The 19,460-nt window shown below is 55.3% G+C and overlaps 2 protein-coding genes across 16 annotated transcripts in view; both read left to right on the top strand.

The window, feature by feature from the left end:
- The window catches only part of EPB41L1 (erythrocyte membrane protein band 4.1 like 1), a 75,373-nt gene extending 71,837 nt beyond the window's left edge, over positions 1-3,536 (top strand). For all 15 annotated transcript variants that reach the window (XM_075438274.1, XM_075438284.1, XM_075438283.1 and 12 more), the window contains 3 exons: positions 179-259; positions 1,171-1,287; positions 2,501-3,536. In XM_075438274.1, coding sequence (XP_075294389.1) covers positions 179-259; positions 1,171-1,287; positions 2,501-2,509 — 207 coding nt within the window. In that variant the 3' untranslated portion in view covers positions 2,510-3,536. The remainder of the gene's footprint in view (positions 1-178; positions 260-1,170; positions 1,288-2,500) is intronic.
- Positions 3,537-6,850: 3,314 nt separating this feature from the next.
- Positions 6,851-14,185, top strand: AAR2 (AAR2 splicing factor). Its single transcript, XM_009935110.2, has 3 exons — positions 6,851-7,681; positions 9,671-9,900; positions 13,017-14,185. The coding sequence occupies exons 1-3, from the start codon at positions 6,925-6,927 to the stop codon at positions 13,182-13,184; spliced, it is 1,155 nt and encodes a 384-aa protein (XP_009933412.2). The 5' UTR covers positions 6,851-6,924; the 3' UTR covers positions 13,185-14,185.
- The last annotated feature ends 5,275 nt before the right edge of the window (positions 14,186-19,460 follow it).

Here is a 19,460-nt window from a genome sequence, read left to right as displayed (position 1 = left end):
CTGTGTCTTGCCGGTCCCAACCATGCACCCAGTCACGGGTAGTGGGAGATGCACTAAATTAGGGGGCAGTTCCCAAGGTGATGCTGGCGTTGTCCCTCCTCCCGCGGGCAGAGCTCCATCCGCCGGGAGCTGGCTGGTCGGACAGCTGTGGGTGAGTGCTTTCCTTCTCGTTGTGCAGACTGTGAAAGGAGGGTTTTCCGAGACCCGAATAGAGAAGCGCATCATTATCACGGGAGATGAAGACGTGGACCAGGACCAGGTAGGAGCAGGAGGCGCTGGCTTTGCCCGGCTCTGGCTGCAGCACCGTGTGCTTCTGGTTCTGGCTCGTACCTGTTTACTCCTTCTCTCCAAAAACTGACCCCAGGGCCCCAAACTGGCCAGCTCTGTCCTGTCCCCACCCAGGCCAGCTCCCATCAGAACCCACTGGAGCAGTGAAGCAGTGGTGAATGGTACATCCCAGCACTGAGCCCAGTGATGGGATCAGCTTTTTATTTTCTTAAAACACGTTTCCAGTTGCCCTTTCTCTGTTGAAATACTCCAAAGTGAGCCAGATTCTTCCTCTCTTCCCAGCACAGTCTCACTACAGGTTGACTCCTTCCAAGTGGTGGTGTTTTGCATCAGCCTCCGTGATAGAGGAACAAAAAGTGACAAACTTTTATGATGAAATAACAGAGATCGACACAAATCTCAAGGGCCACAGGGTCATTTTCCTGTGGCCTAGCCTTTTGGGATTTGTTGGTCAAGAAGAAAAAGTAAAGAACTAAAGTATTTAGAAGGTTATAAAATAATTTTTAAATTTATTACTGTAATTCTAAAAAAATCTAAGTAGATTATTGTCGTAGATTTTTCTAGGGTTTTGCTGCAGAGAGAATTGCTGCTGTTCCTTGGGTTTCAGTAGAGAGCCTGGGACACAGCGCGTTTCTACAGAAAAAAGCAGCAGGAGAAGGGCAGCGTGAGGCATCCCAGTGGTGTATGAATCCCCGACCAGTGGTGGGCTCCAGCCTCTTCTGCCAGGCTCCTGCGGGTTCAGCTTTGAACCTCGGCATCCGTGTCCTCCCGGGATCCCACTCTGCTCCAGCTGCTTTCTGTCCACTGGTTCTGCCTGGCTGAGAGCAACGTACCAGATTTCAGGGAAGGGACAATAAATGCTTTTGTCCTTTTGGTTTCTAGGCACTGGCTTTAGCAATCAAAGAGGCAAAACTACAGCATCCCGACATGCTGGTAACCAAAGCTGTGGTGTACAGAGAAACAGAGCCTTCTCCAGAGGAAAGGGACAAGAAACCTCAGGTAGGTGGAGACGTTCCCAGGTATGGTTTGTCCCTGCTGCGTAAGGGGTGGATGGAGCTGGGCGAGCATCTCTGGTCCCCAGCAGCTGCGGGCGCTGGCCGGCGTCGCTGCTTCTCGGCACTGGGAGCCACAGCTCTCGGTGAGCAGTTCCAGTCGGGTGGTGGCTCCAGGCATGGCCACCTGGTTGTGCTTAGAAAGCCGGTGCCACGCCACCAGAAGCAGTTCTGCAGATGTCACCTCGCTGTCCTGCTCAGCAGAGGGGTCAGAGTCATTGCAAGTAAAGAAGAAAGGACCCGCTTGTCCCTCCGGGGCAGGGAGGCAAAGAGGCGATACCGGGTTTGTGGATGGGCTGAGAAACTTGGCTACAGGTTCTGCGATGCCAGTCCGAAGCATCAGACCAGTGTCTGCAAAAATAGAGATTTCTTTAGTCCCATTCAGATCCCCCGGTTGTCTTCTCGTACCCGTGCAGGGGGAGGCAGCAGCACGCAAGGTCTGCACCTCCCGGCCGATGCCCCAAAGCAGCCCCAGCCCCAGCCATTTTTCTTCACGGCCAGGCTGGCTTGAGGAGCCCTGCTCCGCTCTGCCCCGCTGCTCTGCCGCGCCGCTCGCCACCGGCCGGCTTGCCGCAGCTCCTCGGCGGTGCCGCAGCCCGGCAGAGCCGCTGCAGGGCAGAGGAGCGTGGTGGAAAGGAGCGGGGCAGCTTCTGAAGGCAGCTTCGCCGCTGAAAAATGCGTGAGGAGCTCTGTCCCCAGCCAGGCTGCAGGTGCCTTCCGAGAGGCCTCTTTGGAAACGTCATTTCGTGTTTCTTTACCATATGAAGATTTTGACTGGCAGCTTTTAAGCTTGGAAAAGCGACCAGCTCCGTTGCAGCTTGGAAGGTCAGAAGAGGCTCTGGCATCTGCCTAATTTTGCCTCCTATCCCACAGTGCAGACAAGGGAGCCCAGACACTGCTGCGTCGCTTAGGGAGCCACCCAGTTTTACCTGGATGGCTCAAAGTACGGGAGCAGGGACTCACCATTAGCTCCCCCGTGCACCAACACCAGCCCAGTGAGTTAGGAGTTCCTTGCTAATTACCAGAGGTCCTGGTAATTAAGTGCAAACTGTGGCCCGAAGTGTTTGCAAATTTGCTGCCCAGTGCGGGACAGGAGGAGCCCGTTTGTAGCCGAAGAAATCCGCCCCCCGTGACTGCTCGTTTCCGTCTGCCTTGTACAGGAATCTTGACCGACGTGTTCGTGGAAGCCAGCATCCGTAGTCGAACCTGGAGAACAGCGGAGAGGGAGCCTTCATGCTGGATTTGTCAGCGAGACATAGACATCCTGGCTGCAATGTTCATGGCGAGAGACAAAAAATTTTTAAAAAAAGGAATAGCAAATATATTATATATATATATACATACATACATATATATATATATATAAAAACAGGAAACAAAATGCATCCTTGCACTGCTGCTAAATGCTGGAAATGAATAGCAAACACCACCAACAACAAACAAAGCCAACCCTCTGCAGATAAATTGAAGAATTTGCTGGATTGGTGATAAAATAAGATTTTAAAAAATCATAATAATAACAATAATATTGTTAACAATACAATAAGCCACCATCTTGCATGTTACATTAAAGGATACACAATCATGAGTTCGTTTGTTGCACACTGAATGGAAAGGAAAACTGCTTTGCAACAAAGCAAGAAATAAGCAAACTGAAATAAAAAAAAAAACCACAAGCAGAAGCAAAACCACTCCCCACCTCTGGAAAGAAGAGAGAAAAACATCGAGTTTATTATCTTAGCGTTCTTTTCCGATTCCTAAGTGTCATTTTGGCCTTCTCCTCATTCCGTGCTGGTTCTTTCGTATCTTTTGGGGTTCTGTTCACTCTGCCCCTTCCGTTCCTGATCTTCTTCTCTGTGCACTTGTCCAACCTCTTGTTCTCTGAAGGTATTTAAGAAAGGATTTCATTTCAAACAAAACAAATGATATGTATATGGTTTCTCATTTATAAAACAAGCAGCCTGTAGGGGTTTCATATGGATGTGCATTTAAGTTATGTATATTATTATAAATAACGAGGGGGGAGGGAGGGAACAATACTGAAATAATTCAACAGTGCTGGTAAATACGGTGATGACATTTTTAAATTATTAACTCTTTGATTGACTGTGGTTGGTGCATTTTGAGACTCTTAGGTCACACGTGGGACTCTCAGTCCTGCAAGAAGAGAACGGGGAAGGTTTCAGCCGCTGCTGTTTTGGGGGGGGGGGGGGGGAGGGGAGAGGGGGAGAGACAGGAGATGTCCTGCTGGCTGATCTGCAGCGTGTGGCGGTTGGGTTTGGAGGCTCAGTGGTGGCTTTGGAGGGGCAGGGAAGGAGGCTGAGGCCGCGGCTCCGGCAGCTGTAGGCAGGATCGTCTCCCCGGCCCCCACCCAGAGCCACGGGAGCCAGCTGGGAGCAAGGCGGCAGCCGCAGAACCGCGCTCATCGCCCTTCCCCGCTGAGCCGTGCCGGTGGTTGGGGTGGCTTTGCTTTGCTTCTGGGTCCCAGTAATGAAGTTACTTGAGCTTTGTAGTGGGGTCGAAGGCAGAAGGGTTGCTTCTGCCCTGCCTCCCCCGCTGCCCGGGGTGCGATGGCGAGAGCTGCCCGAGGCACTGCAGCACGGCAGGGCGATGGCCGCCCTTCCCCGACCTGCCTAGGGCTGGGCAGTGGAGAGACCACGCGGTCTCCATCACGGCCGAGCGTCCCGGCTGGACGCGAGAGCCCGGTCCGCTGCGTGAGAAGGCGCGTGTCGAGGAGATGTCGGCGGAGCTGCCTTCCCCGGCTCGTCCCAGCTCAGCCTTCAGCCACAGGCTTCCTCTACGGCTGCCCGTGGAAGGGGATCACGGGCCAAGCCCGGGGCCTCGTACACTGTGAACCAGGCAGTTAGGGCAGACTTGGAACCAAAACCAGAAAGGAAAGGAAATAAATGGGTTTCCTTCCTGGAATCCTCTCTAGCTCCTGCGGAAACAGAAGGGCCCACGATTCTGCACCGTTTTGCCTTTAGTCTCCCACCCCTCACACAGACTGTGCCCAGAAATAGGCGCATTTTGGCAGGTCCTGCAGTGGCTCGGAGGCAGGAGAGCCTGCGCCGCGAGGGTGCCGCGGGCAGATCCCGCTCACCGCCTTCGCTGGCCCAGGAGAGAGCCTGGTCCGTGGCAGCCGCGGTTCACCCGTTCCTTGCTAGTATGTCCCCGTGAGGTCCGATCTCCCTCTGGCAGAGAGGTTTCTCCTGCAGGTGTGAAAGGCGTGAGCACAGGCTGCTTGGGGAGCGGACAGAGCTGCTGGCTGGCACCCGCGCTGCCAGCTCGTGAGGGTCTCCCCAGCTCCCACCCAGGCGCCTTCGGATACCTTTAGAGACCAGACCCCCAACCAAAAAAGAGTTAAGGGAGTTGCAAAGAGGCTGCTTTTCTCTCTTTCCTTTTTTCAACGCACCCAAAGCAGCTGTAACCAGCAGCGGCGCTTTCACTGAGCGGGGCGGGGCGGCGGCGGGCTTGTGGGCTGCGCGTGGTGCGGGTGTTGGTCAGCACGCTGCCCGGTTCCTGCTCGGAGGAGCCCGCGTGGCTTCCACACCTTCACAGCCCACCAGGGGCTACTGTGAAACGGCTTCCTTGCTTCTGGCATTGTGTACGGTTCTCAAGTCGAAGGTTAGCGTTCAGATTAGCGGCCTTGCAGAGTGAGACGTGATGTGCGCGTGGACTGGAATGAGTTACGTTTGGAGTGAGCAGATCCAGTCCCTGGCTTCCACAGCGTGTTTAATGGCTGGCAGTGCTTAGAAACTTTGGGAAAAAGAAAAAAAAAAAAAAAAAGAAAAAAAAGAGAAGACGAAAGCTCACTGCTTGTTCGCCTGGCGAGGTGTGGGTTTCAGCTCCCCCAGCCTGCCCGTCACCTTGCTCCCTTCCCGACGCCTGATCGCGGCTTGTTTTCCTCCAGGGGCCTTTCTGTTGAAAGGGGTGGGAGACACGAGTGCCTGTTTTTACCTGATCCCACAAATTCATTCCAGACCCGGCCTGCGATTGCATGAGTAATAATAACAGTAACAATAATAATAATAATAGTATTTATTTTTATTTGAGAAGCACCTTACCAACCAACTGCAACGCTCTGTTGTTCCTTCACTAACTCTTGTTTTCTCTTCCCTTGTTCTCCCTCTCCCCCCTTCGGTCATACTCCTCTTCAGTGCTCGGTGGTGTATGCGTGTGTGCTCACTGTTCTTGTATTCAATAAAAGTGAAATAAATGTGTTTGATGCTAAATCAGCCTGGGGCCCCGAGTGGACTCTTTCCTGCCAAGAGGATGGAGAAGCGGAAGGGGGACCGTGCAGCCAGGGTCTCTGCCCATGGAAATGCCGGACTCTGCTCCGTCCAAGGCAAAGAAGTGGCTGGAGAGCTGCCTGGGGGAAAAGGACCTGGGGGTGCTGGTCGACGGCCAGCTGACCAGGAGCCAGCAGTGTGCCCAGGTGGCCAAGCAGGCCAGCGGCATCCTGGCTTGGATCAGGAATGGTGTGGCCAGCAGGAGCAGGGCAGGGATCGGGCCCCTGTGCTGGCACTGGTGCGGCCGCACCTCGAGTGCTGTGCTCAGTTCTGGGCCCCTCACTGCCAGAAGGACATTGAGGGGCTGGAGCGTGGCCGGAGAAGGGCAGCGAGGCTGGGGAGCGGCTGGAGAACAAGTCCCATGAGGAGCGGCTGAGGGAGCTGGGGCTGCTCAGGCTGGAGAAGAGGAGGCTGAGGGGGGACCTTCTCGCTCTCTGCAGCTCCTGACAGGAGGGTGCAGTGAGGGGGGGTTGGTCTCTGCTCCCCAGTAACCAGCGACAGGACGAGAGGCGATGGCCTCAGGTTGTGTCAGGGGAGGTTCAGGTTGGATATTGGGGAAAATGTCTTTACTGGAAGAGTGGTCAGGCCTTGGCCCAGGCTGCCCAGGGCAGTGGGGGAGTCCCCATCCCTGGAGGGGTTCAGACACCGTGGGGATGTGGCAGCTGGGGACGTGGTTTAGCAGGTGTGGGGGTGTTGGGGTGACGGTTGGACTTGGTGACCTCAGAGGTCTTTTCCAGCCTTAGTGATTCCATGATTGACTCTGTGAGACGCCGCCATGTTGCGGCCGAGCCGGTGGAGCTGGGAGCAGCTTCGCGCGGCAGCTGCAGCCGTCAAACCCAGGCGTGGGGCAGCGCTGGCGGCTGCGACGACGCTCAAAGCGCGGAGCTGTAGCTGGCCCCGGGGCCCCGGCCCTGGGGATCCGGGCCCGGGAGGGGGGAAGCGGCCCGGGGCCCCGGGGAATGGCGGCCGCTGGGGGATCCGAGGCAGGGACACCGCCCTCAGGGACGCTGGCCGGGCCGGAGCAGCCGCCAGCCACGGAGGGCCCCGGGAGGGCGAAGGGGATCGGCCGCCGGGGCTGGGGAGCCCTGCCCAAGGGGGGCCCGGACCGGACACCCGCCCCGGGGCTCGGCGGCGCCTCCCCGCACCCGGAACGGCCGCGCCCGGAACGTCTGTGCGCGGACCGGCCGTGCCGCCCGGGCGCTTCTCGGGGCGGACCGCGCGGGCTCGGTAGTGCCCGGGCCCTTCTCGGGGCGGACCGGGCTGCTCGGTAGCGGCGCGGCCTGCTCGGCCCGGCCATGGCGGCCCCGCGGCTGGAGCCCGAGCTGGCCCGGCAGCTCTTCTTCGAGGGGGCCGCGGTGGTGGTGCTGGGCGTCCCCGAGGGCACCGAGTTCGGCATCGACTACAGCAGCTGGGCCGTGGGCCCCAGGTTCCGCGGCGTCAAGATGGTGCCGCCAGGGCTCCACTTCGTGCACTGCAGCGCGAGGCGGGCGGGCGGCGGGCGGGAGACGGGCCCGCGCACCGGCTGCTTCCTCAGCCTGCGGCGGCGGGAGGTGCGGGTGCTGCGCTGGGACGCGGCCGGCGAGGCGCTGGGCCCGGCCGCCGCGGGCGAGGCGCAGGCCGAGGCCTTCGGGGAGAGGCTGCGGGAGCTGGAGCCGTTCCTCGGGCCCTACCCCTACGAGACCCTGAAGAAGTGGGTGTCCCTCACCAGCTTCCTCAGCGAGGCGGCGATGGAGCAGCTGCAGCCGGAGAGCGGGCGGATCTGCGCCTTCGCGGAGGTGCTGCCGGTGGCGGCCGGGCGCCACACGAGCGACCGGGCCGAGCAGCGCCTGCCGCGCTTCGACGCCGGGTGCCGGAGCTACGCCGAAGGCCTGGCGCGCCTGCCCCGCATGGAGCCCAGAGCCGGCACCGCGATCAGGTTCTCGGAGCTGCCGAAGCAGATGTACCCCGAGGGGGCTACGCCGGAGGAGATCACCCGGCACAGCATGGACCTCAGCTACGCTCTGGAGAAGGTGATCAACCAGCGGTACGCCAGCCAGCCCCTGGACCTGCTCGGTGAGTACCCCGCGGCACCGGGCAGAGTCCTCGGGTGCTTTGGGAGGGGAAGGTCGTTTCTCTGTAAAACACTGTTCTCAGGAGTGGCGTGGCCAGCAGGAGCAGGGCAGGGATCGGGCCCCTGTGCTGGCACTGGTGAGGCCGCACCTCGAGTGCTGTGCTCAGTTCTGGGCCCCTCACTCCAAGAAGGACATTGAGGGGCTGGAGCGTGTCCAGAGAAGGGCAGCGAGGCTGGGGAGGGGCTGGAGAACAAGTCCCATGAGGAGCGGGTGAGGGAGCTGGGGCTGCTCAGGCTGGAGAAGAGGAGGCTGAGGGGGGACCTTCTCGCTCTCTGCAGCTCCTGACAGGAGGGTGCAGGGAGGGGGGGTTGGTCTCTGCTCCCCAGTAACCAGCGACAGGACGAGAGGCGATGGCCTCAGGTTGTGTCAGGGGAGGTTCAGGTTGGATATTGGGAAAAATGTCTTTACTGGAAGAGTGGTCAGGCCTTGGCCCAGGCTGCCCAGGGCAGTGGGGGAGTCCCCATCCCTGGAGGGGTTCAGACACCGTGGGGATGTGGCACTTGGGGACGTGGTTTATCAGGCATGGGGGTGTTGGGGTGACGGTTGAACTTGATGATCTTAGAGGTCTTTTCCAGCCTTAATGATTCCATGATTTTATTCTATGATTCTATGAAAACGAGAGCCCCGGGATGAGCCCTGCGCCCATTCTGCAGGCCCTGTTCCCTGGCGCTTGGAGGCACCGCTGTTAATGGCAGGACAGGAGTTTGTGGAGTTCTGAGCAGCTGTAGGGCCTGTTCCAGCAGCGCTGGTGTGGGGACGAGACGCTCGGCCCTGGCGCTGCCAGCCTGCTGCGTTTGCTTGTCTCGCTCCTGGGTGCTGTGCTTGGAGCCCAAATTGCCTCGAATGAAGTCAAAAGCAGCAGCCTCAGGCGCCTCGTGCGAAGGGGGCCTGTCCCTTGGCACCAACCTGGCCGTTTGCCGGCCAAGGGAACCTCCGAGGCCGGAGTTTACAGAGTCCTGGGAGCGCTGGGTGGAGCCGGGCCCCGCAGCAGGCCGTTTGGTTCCCGAGGCCGCTGGCGCGGCGGCAGCTCTGCTCCCACTCCCTGGCAGCCTCTGCGGCACGCCAGCCCCGCTGCCGCAGACGCCCACGGCGAGGGCCGTGGCTCCTGCTCGCAGGGTCTGAATTACTTGCCAGCCTTTTTTGACAGTTTGTGATCTGAATAAATATCAAATCTGTGGCGGTCCTGCGGTGTGGTTTTGTTTCGTGACGGGGCGGAGGGAGGGCTTGGGAACCCAGCTGAGCTGGAGCCTCAAGCCTTTGCTTCTCCCTTCTTCCATTTTTTCTGTATTAACGTTACACAATTTATTCTTTATCGAAATTATCAAAGGCAGCTCAAGGGTATGCAAAGAATGAATTACCTTAGGAAATGGTGACGCCATCATTCTGGTAAATAGCTGATGCTAAGCGTCCAGTGAAGTGAATCCTGGCTCTTAATGAGGAAAAAATCATCTGTTGACGTACTGTGCACCTCTCCCAGTGCTCCCACAGCCGTTGCGTTCAAGGGTGGTCGCATTTGCACGCCTGTGTGGCTCTGGAAAGCTGGGCGCAGGCGGGGTGGGTGCTTGCGGAGTAACAGCAATGTCTGGCTTCGTGTTTGAGCGTCCTGCTGAGAACACGGATGCCACTGGAAGTCCTGAGGTGGCCGTGTCCTCTGACTGTGACGCTCCAGAGATGACAGTTACATTTACGGGTGGACTTGCCCACTTCTGCTCTGCTTTTTCTCCAGCTGAAGAGCAGCGCGTTAGGAAATGGTCAGTGTTTGGAGTACTGATCGCTGTGAGCAGAATCTCTGGAAGGGCAGAATGCAGGTGCAGAAGGCGAGCGCAGAGGTTTATGCCAGCATTGACAGTCTGTGAGCGGGCGCGTACCTTGGGTGTGCTTTCAGTCTGATGTGTGTTTTGTTTTGCTTTCTTTTGCTGAATATGCGCAGCTGAGTTGCAGTTTGCTTTCATCTGCTTCCTGATCGGGAACGTATACGATGCGTTTGAGCACTGGAAAAGACTCTTAAACATCCTGTGCCGGTCTGAGGATGCCATAGGGAGGTATCAAGACCTGTACATCAATCTCATTTCTGTGCTGTATCACCAGCTTAGTGAAATCCCAGCTGATTTTTTTGTGGACATTATCTCCCAGGACAACTTTTTAACCAGCACCTTACAGGTAAGTTTGTGGCTCTCTCTTGAGAAAGGGGAGCGGGAGGAGAAGGCGTGCAGGACATGGGAGCTGATTCGGGGAGGAGCTGCCAAAGGAGCTGAGCTGCTGTTGAGCTGCGCGGGAGGCAGTGAGCCTGCCTGAGCACTTCTTTTCTTTTACTTTTTTTCCCCTGTGTTATTTACAAAGAAATGCCATTTCCTTGTCATCTCCCTGTTTGATCTGCTCAGGCTAGGCCAAGAAGGGTCTAATGCAGGATAAAATGGAGTTAGTCCGCCTGCAGAGAGGCCAGCGCAGCGAGGCGACGAGAGGACAGGCTGAGGAGGATGGCTGCAGCAGGGGATGGGCGCTCTGTCTGTTTTGTTACGTTTGCCTTGCCAATAGTGCTGAAAGTAGCCTGCTACGTTGGCATGGGCTTAGAGTATCTGGTGTGGCAACCCGACTGTACCAGCATACTTTTTCTAAAAATTTTTAAGGCCTTCAACTACGTGAAGCTGAACAGCTAGGAGAGAGGCTGAGCAAGTGCAAGATGATGTCTGTTTGTTGATTTTTTTTTTTCCCAAATGCTATTCATTCTTTTTGTAAAAAACAAACAAAAAAACCACAAAACTTTGGCTTAAAAGACTGATGATGCTGATTTTTGGTCAGCTTGAATGGTATGCTTAGCATGCAGAAAAGCTGTGGTGGAACCTTGTTGAGCTTAGGGCATTGATAGCATTTAAGAAGCTTTTCCATTCCTGTTAGCCTCAAGCAAAGCTGAAGATTTCCCATAATCAAGTTCTTATCCAGAGGGAATTTATGGTTAGTCCAAAATGCAGAAAACGCAGCTTTTGCTGAGACAGGCACGGGTAAAGCTGTAAGTCAGCACTGGTAAAACCAGTTACTCCCACTGACTGTAACTATGCTAACAGCTCAGCAAACTGGCGAAGCAAAACTTGGTTTAGAAGAAAATTAAAAAAATAAAAGCAAAACCCAGGTACACTGGTGAAGCTCAGCAGTGGGAACTGAATCCCAGCAGAAACAGCAGTTATGGAGCAGGTGCTTGATGCAAATTGGTGATGCCTTCTCCTTTCTCCGACAGCGGTCGCATTTCTCTGCTTTTAACTCCAAGTTCTTGTGGTAGGTTTGGGGAGGGTGTTTGTTTTTAATTTGCTGGCTTAAATGTTGTGGGGAGCATTGCTTTAATGCAGTGACTTTCTTCACTTTTTTGGAATTTGGATTTATAAAAGTCTCGATTTTTTAAATTTTTTTTTTTTTTTTAGTGGCTCTTTTCCATCCCGTTACAGGGCTGGAAAGCGCAGCTCTGTTTGCAGCAGCCTCACAGAGCGACACTTTGCACTGCCAGTTTACAGCAGTACAAAGAAGGTTTCAGCCAGCCGTTCTTTCCATCTGACGGGAAGTTTGGAAGCACCCCGTCTTGCTGGGTATCTTTGCTTTGCGGATCCCCGAGTCTTGCAGGCCCTTGGGTTTCATCAGTCTGTGCTTTTTACTGACGCGGTGGAAGGTGGTGCCCTTGGGTGGCTGTGCTGGCTTCAGCGATCACTGTTGAGCCCTGGCAAGAGTCGCCGCGTCGCTAGTAAGGAAGAGATTGGCCTTATGCTCGAACTGAGCCTCTCCTTGCTAAAATTTCTCTGCTTCTCTGCTCCTGTGGGATTTCCCCGACGCGCTGCGGCAGTGCCAGGGGACCCCTGGGACTTGCCTTACCCAGTCACGCTGTGTCCGCAGCCCTCGGAGGTCACAGGCTTACCTGGGTGTGGGCAGGTGGATCGAAGGAGTGCAGGACAGTGTGGGGGGGTTTAGAAGAAAATTAAAAAAATAAAAGCGGGGGGTTTAGAAGAAAATTAAAAAAATAAAGCTTTCCCTCAGCCTTGAATATAGCGACTTTATTTTTGGAGTTTGATCTAAGGCAAGAAGAGCGTGGCGTAACCTCCACTGAATAGGCAGCCCTAACAGTGTTTAAAGAAAAAAAAAAAAAGTTGATGAAATAACTAATTTAGTGTGCAGTTCATCGGGGAGAAGTGGGAAGTATAATCTTTTAATCTTTTTTTTTTTTCTTTTTGTAATAGCAGCCTTGCTGTGTGAGGGGGTTCTGTTACCACAAGGCAGCTTCACGGTGGAATGAACAAGGCAAATGATCGTAGACAAAGCAGCGAGCTTTGCTGCTCGTTGTCAGAGTTTCATCCAGGTGTCAGGAGGTCTCTTCCAAAGAAGAGCCTGCTTTATTCCCCAGAGGGCTTTCCCTTCACTTCCACCATGCAATGATTTTTTTAATTTGGCTTTGAGATGTAAATTTCTTCCCGTGGAAGTTCAGAAGAGGAGCAGAAGCAGGCTGAGGAGAGGTGGGCTCTGAGGCTCAGTGCCCTCTTTAATCGTGCACAGGTGCTCCAACTCTCAAAGTGCGAACAGAAGCTATGAATTTGTGAGAAGTTAATGGATTTGTGTGTGTTTTTGTGTGCGTTTGGGTGATGGAGGGGAGCCACCCTTGGAGTTTAGTCCAGAGTTCAGCGCCCCGTGCTCAGGGGAATGGCTGTGCTGGGCATAACTGGATTTTTTTTCCAGAAAGCTCCTGTTCTGCACTTACCTTCAAGGCAATTCGAGTAGGTTTCCTGTGTACCCTGAGGAGCTGGGGATATCATATTACAGAAATACTTGGGGATCTCCTGGTCCATCCAGCCGTGAATGAGATGGGTGTGATGACCTGTTGGCCTTTTTGACACACACTGTGGAACTGGCTATGTGGCAAATGAGAACTGATAGCCCTCTCCCCGCCCCCCCTTCCGCTCAGACATTTTTCTTTGCTCACTCACACTGAAGAGTATTTCAGAGTTCCATCCTACGTATTTAATTACATATATACTCCTGCCTGAAACAAAATTATTACCCTAGTGCAGACATTTCTGATGCTGACTCAGCAGGGTGAAGGCAGGATGTCTGCCCTGGCTGTGGGATGAGAGGAGAAGCTGCTAGCCCCAAAGCTGGAGCGGTTTCCAGCGTGGCAGATCCCTCACCAGTGGCCTAACCGGAAACTTTTCCTGGTGCACCCCGTTGACGCTGTCTTTGGAGGAAAGGGGTGCACAGCTTGTGCCGTGGCTGAGTCCTTACTGACCTCTGCTCTGTTCTTTTAGGTGTTTTTTTCCTGCACATGCAGCGCTGCTGTTGGTGGGACCCTAAGGAAGAAGGCTGAAAAATTCAAGGCTCACCTCACGAAGAGATTTAAATGGGACTTTGAGGCAGAGCCTGATGACTGCGCTCCTGTAGTGGTGGAGCTTCCTGAGGGCGTGCAGGCGGACTGAGCAAAAGGGTCGCTTCGAAACAAACGGCTTTTTGAAGTAGCTCTCTCTCCGTGTCTGCTCCAACCTTGCCAGCTTCCCAAAGTCTGTTTCTGAAGCTGACTCCTCTTTCTACTGTAGAAGCAGATGTGGAAAGCCCGGGAGGATTCTGAACTCTGTGAGGAGACCAGAATGACTGGAGTTTGGGTTTTGTGATGTGGCTACTTTGGACACCTTGGTGTTTTTTCCCTAGCTCTGATGCAGCATCTCCTCGTTCTGTGCTCTGCTGACCTGGCGATCCCTGGTCCCTCCGTCCTGCTGGGCTGGAGGTGCCACCCTGTTGGAGAGCCCCTGCGGGTCACCCTTGAAGCCTTCGCTGCTCCGATCCGGTGCCTCCTGCGTGAGGAGTGTAAACCCAGGCTGCGAGCTCAGAAGTTCTGCTCTTCCTATGCTTGCATTACAGGGACGTAACCACAGCTGTTTCAAAACTGCATTGGGTGCCCTGTGCTGCTTACTGTCATTTATTGCCATGCTCTGCTGTGGAGGAGGACTCAAAGCCAGAGCAAAGTTCCTCCAGTTTCATACCCCTAATGCTGAGGTATCTTACCCCTCCCATCCCCTTAAAGCCTTTTGTATTTACTGCTGACACTGTTTAGCCCGGTGTAAAAGAAACCTAACAGTTTGGGAACAAAAAATCAAGTTACTGGGCAGTGGTCACCCAGATCTTGGCGAAGATAGCCAGCACAAGATAAAAGGTCAGACTTCTGCATGAACTGGATCCTCTGTTTTGTTGTAATTGGGAATCTTACGTATTTTCAGTGGTGACAGTCTCTCTTTTCTCCCCATTTCCCACAGGCAGGCTGTAAGAAACCCTATGGTGCTCGTTCAGAGCTGCACGGGGACTTAGTCCTACCACTCGCTTGTTACTCTCCTGGCTGTTAGACTCCTTCAGGAATTTGTATGCATGTCTAACAACATTGTTTGTTAGTCTTTTATAGTTCAAAATAAATCTCAAGAGAGCCTTGCCCACAAAAAACCTCTGTATGAGTAGTTTTTTAGTTATTTAGCCAAAGCTTATGGTTGCGGTAACACCGCCCGCTTTCTCATTGGGGTGTCCAGTGTCCCCAGAGACAACGTCACAACGGTATCTGCGACAGCCGAGGATGACGTGGTAAAATGGCCCATGGCACGGCACAAAGCGCAGCGGTTCTGCGAAGAAGGTATGTGGTGAGGTGTTTCCAGGTAATCAGGAAGATACCAGAGGAAATGGGCTGTCGGAAGCCGTTGTGTGCCGCTCGGTGCGGTGTCCTCCCCTTCCCCAAGGGCTCCGTTACTCTGGTGCCTTGGTTTGTCCGTTTTAAACGTGCTCCAGATTGACCACAGGCCCTCAGGGGAGGTTCCTCCAGTTTGGCAAGTGTTTTGTTCTGAAATCTTGCTTTCCATGCTTCCTTGTCCTTAGCACCCTTGAGATGGTTTGTACAGTACTTTGTGATCTCCTCCTGTCTGCTTGCTCTTTGTATCCGCAGGCAGAGCTGGCTTTGCAGCTGCCAGCTGGGCAAATCATGAGTGAGGAATGGTCCCAGCTTTGATGAAAGAAGCCTTTTCGGTTTGTTGGCTCTTTGCACCAAACTGATGGCTGGTTCTGTTGCTTTGGAGCAGAAAACCAGTCGGTGATGTAAGTAGCAAGTAGCGAAGGTGGGATGGAGCCTGGGGACCTGCCCGTCTGGGAGGGAGAGAGGAACGGTGCTCTGTGGGTGCAGCCCTGGCTGGCCCGGCAGCGTCGGTGCTTTGCGGGCTGTCCTGGCAGTGCTCCTGCTCGGCAGACGGAGAGCTTAATTCAACTGTCAAATCTCGAGAACAACGGAAAATTAACTTCCAAAGTGTGTAACAGCCAGGTTCCCACAGTGAACTACACTTCCAGCAACTGAGGAAAGAGAACGTAATTGTACTTTCGTTGTGCTTTTGTTCTTTTTGCAAGGTTGTGATAGGGAGAGGTCGTATCTCTTCTTAGACCCACAAAACAGGTGGGGCAGAAACAGGCCTTTGGGAGCACAGTCCCTTTGCTGGGTGTGAAACGTGCGGCGAACGTTCAGCTAAATACAGGTTGAGGTGTTCGGAATTCAGCTCCGTTGTGTGAATCAGTTCCGTGCTTTGAGGGAAAAGGGAAGCTGGCACAGACAAAGCAACACGTGTTGGATGTGTGCAAGGGCCATTATATATTTAGGGAGGGAAAAGAGTGCTGCTATTCCCATTGAAGTCAGCAGGAGGGAAGGTATGAAAGTGGTAACATGCAATAGAAGGAATATTTTCTTGCCCTTATAGAGCCTTAGGGCAGCTATGGCTGTGATAGCACTGCCCCTTCTTCCAGCTTAGGTGAATATAGTGCTCTGGAAGCAAAGAGAGGTGGTGTGGGTGTGTAAATATGCATTGCTGCAAGCTAATGAAGCGTAATATGTGATGTGTTTGCAACACTGATTCAGCCATGAAGTAGCACAGGACAAGCAGCTCCGAGTGCCTTGTGAAGCAGCACTGAAGCGTGAGGTGCATCGGCCTCCTGCTTATGCAGAGAGTTGTCCAGCTGCCAGAGCTGTGCAAGCGAGGCAGACTGGCACCATTCCTGGCCTGGGACATGCTTCCACTGCAAACTGGGCTGGAGCATGGGCCCTGCCTAGCCCCGGGTGAGCCTGAGCACTGGTGGATCCGCAGTGGCGTGAGCTGACCACTGGGTACCCCTGAAGACGGACGGCGTGCTGCATGTACAACGCGCCGCCCCGTGTGAGCGCATTCAACCCTGCGAGCTGCCAGTCCATTTTTTTAGTTCACTTTCCCCACAGGCTCAGCACCGTTAGCCAAACCAGAGTTTCGAGACTCGGTGATATTTGTCCCACGTGGGGCCTCCGTGTTGTCCTGCACCACACCGAAGAGAGTCGCTTCTTGGTTCATCGACCCTGCAGATTCAAGGGTGCGGAATGTGCCGCTGGAGGCGTAGAAAGCTGCCTTCCCGTCCCAGGGCAGTAGGATGTCCTGTTTTTATTGGGAAGAGAAATGGCACATCATGCTCTGCCAGTTCATGTGGCTTCCTTGGCAGTTTCCACCACCTCCTCCCCTGCTGCCAGAAAGGCAGACAAACCACTGCTGGGTTTTTTTCAGGTGGGTTGCCATCGGTGACTCCATCGTGTCACAGATCAGCATCCACGATGTGGTTTGGCAGTTCAGATTGGTTTTTTGTGTGACAGGTGCTGTAACCCCTGTCATAGCAATGCTCGCAGACCCTGAGCAGCACCGGGTCCGTGCAGCGTTGGATGCTACCCAGGCACGTAGAGGTGGTGTTCTTGTCCCACAGCTCTTGTGCTCTAAATGCAAACCAAAGGTGAAAGGGAGCACATAAGGAAGCTGTAGAAAGTGATCAGTGACTCTGTGCGGGTTCTTAGTGCTGTGGTTTTGAATCTGGAGTGAGCTCAGGTTCATTATCATTTGAACTAGCAGAATCACAGAATGTTCAGGGTTGGAAGGGCCCTCTGTGGGTCACCCAGCCCAGCCCCCTGCCCAAGCAGGGTCACCCAGAGCAGGGGGCACAGCACCGCGGCCAGGCGGGGCTGGAATATCTCCAGAGAAGGAGACTCCACAGCCTCCCTGGGCAGCCTGGGCCAGGGCTCCGGCACCCTCAGAGGGAAGAAGTTCTTCCTCGGGTTCAGCTGGAGCTTCCTCTGCTTCAGTTTGTGCCCGTTGCCCCTTGTCCTGTCACTGGGCACCACTGGAAAGAGTCTGGCCCTGTCCTCCTGACCCCCACCCTGCAGATATTTGTAAGCATAAATTAGGTCCCCTCTCAGCCTTCTCTTCTCCAGGCTGAACAAGCCCAGCTCCCTCAGCCTCTCCTCATAGGAGAGATGCTCCAGTCCCTCCTCATCCTCGTAGCCACAAGAGCCCTCGCAGCTCTTTCTTGGTGCTTTCGCTTTTACTGCTTAATGGTAAGTCGAATTTTTTGGTTATTTGCTCAGTGTTTTCGTGGGGTAACCCTGCCCTTTCTGTGTGCATCTCATTTCAGTTCAAGTCTTTTTCTATTTCTGTTAGGCTTTTCTGGTGTTTTGTTGGTGTCGTCCCCTTATTTTTCTAATCCAGAAATAACAAATGATAGATATCCATTTGCCATTTGTGCATTGAACAGCTAACAGGAGTGAGAGATTTTTCAGGGCCCCTTACACACACACCACCTCCGTTTGGAGCAACGTTTACTTCTGCCGTGGCTTTGACAGCTGGGCATGGACACTGCCAGCTGCTGCAGACGGAGCGTCTGGCACTGAGCTCCTGGAGTATGGAAAATGATGAAATGGAACATCTTGATCCCTTGCTCTGAAGAAGGAAATAATCTTCCCCTGGTATTGCTGTGCATTGTCCAACGAAGCTACGACAGTGGCTTATTCTGCAGCCTTGTTGCTATAAAAGGGGTGTGCTGTGCGTGGCCGTTCCTTCCCAATGCGGTCAGCGATTTCGTGGCCGTCTCTGCTCCCCCTCCGACAACGTGCAGCTCCTGTCCCGCCGCGGTCTGCTGGGAGCCCAGGGCTGGGATCTGGCAGCGCCGGCGCCTGTCCCGCGGAGGCAAGCGTTACACAGACCAGAGAGTGGAACTGGAGCGTGGCGGGGAGGATGCTCCCTGCAGCATGGGCAGTGCTGGAGCCTGGGATGAATTCTGGGGTGCATCAAGAGGAGTGTGGGCAGCAGGTCGAGGGAGGTTCTCCTCCCCCTCTACTCTGCCCTGGGGAGGCCCCATCTGCAGTGCTGTGTCCAGTTCTGGGCTTCCCAGTTCAAGAAAGATGAGGAGCTACTGGAGAGAGGCCAGCGGAGGGCTACGAGGATGAGGAGGGGACTGGAGCATCTGTCCTATGAGGAGAGGCTGAGGGAGCTGGGCTTGTTCAGCCTGGAGAAGAGAAGGCTGCGAGGGGACCTTATCAATGCCTACAAATATCTGCAGGGTGGGTGTCAGGAGGATGGGGCCAGACTCTTTCCAGTGGTGCCCAGCGACAGGACAAGGGGCAACGGGCACAAACTGAAGCAGAGGAAGTTCCATCTGAACATGAGGAAGAACTTCTTCCCTCTGAGGGTGCCGGAGCCCTGGCCCAGGCTGCCCAGGGAGGCTGTGGAGTCTCCTTCTCTGGAGATATTCCAGACCCGCCTGGACGCGGTGCTGTGCCCCCTGCTCTGGGTGACCCTGCTTGGGCAGGGGGTTGGGCTGGGTGACCCACAGAGGGCCCTGCCAACCCCCACCATTCTGTGATTCTGTGATTCACAGGAGGCATCAGCTCTGCGGGCGCCTCGTTAAGAGAGGGCAAGCGAGCTGCGAGGCAGCCTTACTACAAATAAGCTCCAAATGGGTTCATCGACAGGAGGAAAAATCCGTGTACGCAGGCTGTCAGAGGCGCTGCCTGTGTCGGCCCCGCTCGCTGCCCGGCCCGCCGCCATGGGCCGGTGTCAGCTCGCTCGGAGGGCTGGGTGCTCTCGGGAGGAAGGCGCAGCTGCCGGGGTGCAGCAGAAATGGGGCGCGCAGCTGCAGCCTGCCCGGCGAGGAGCCCGCGCTGCCCCTGGCCCGCTGCCCATGGAGCCGAGCTCGTGCTCCAGCGGCGCTGGTCCGCTCGGCGCGAGGGGCTCCGCGGCTTTGAAACAAGGATGCTCTGCTCGTGCTCGTCGTGGTGCGGTTGCAAGCCAAGGGGCAGGCAAGAAGCAGGGAGAAGGCAGCGACGAGAGGGTTGAGTTCCCATCCCGCGCAGCCGCCGCGAGGGCCGTGTCGGTGCCCGTCAGACGCAGCTCTGGCGTCGATCGAACGGGGCGCGAAGCTGGGGCGCCGAGAAGTTCCCCAGAGCTCGGATCCTTGCAGCCGTGACGCCGGAATGTTCTCCCCGCTGCGGGGGAGCCTGCGGCTCGGTCACTGCCTGACAGACGCCGCGCTGGGCTGACCTGGTGAGAGAAGGGTGCCAGCAGCCGGGAGTGCTCCTGCGGAGTCCCTTTGACATTTACTTACTTTTCCTGTAAAAATCCTGTCTCTTCCCACCGGAGTCATTCTGGAAAGGAATTTCCTTCAGGAAAGGAGCTGGTGTTTGTGCAGAGCGGTGCAAAGCGCAGGCGCTGAGCAGCGAGCGGGGAGATGGCGGGCAGGGAGCGGAGGGGAGAGCGGCTCGGAGCCCAGCGCTGCGCTGGAGGTGGGGGCCAGGGCTCGCCGGGGCTCGTGCAGCAGTCAGTTTATGGTGCAGGTTTCAGCACTTCCCCCCCCCCAAGGGAGGTTTAGCCACACTTGATTTATTTTGTAAG

This window comes from Opisthocomus hoazin, chromosome 18, assembly GCF_030867145.1.
Source record: "Opisthocomus hoazin isolate bOpiHoa1 chromosome 18, bOpiHoa1.hap1, whole genome shotgun sequence".
NCBI classification, from domain to species: domain Eukaryota; kingdom Metazoa; phylum Chordata; class Aves; order Opisthocomiformes; family Opisthocomidae; genus Opisthocomus; species Opisthocomus hoazin.
The sequence above is the reverse complement of the archived record's forward strand: the minus strand, read 5'-3'. Positions and strand labels throughout refer to the sequence as shown.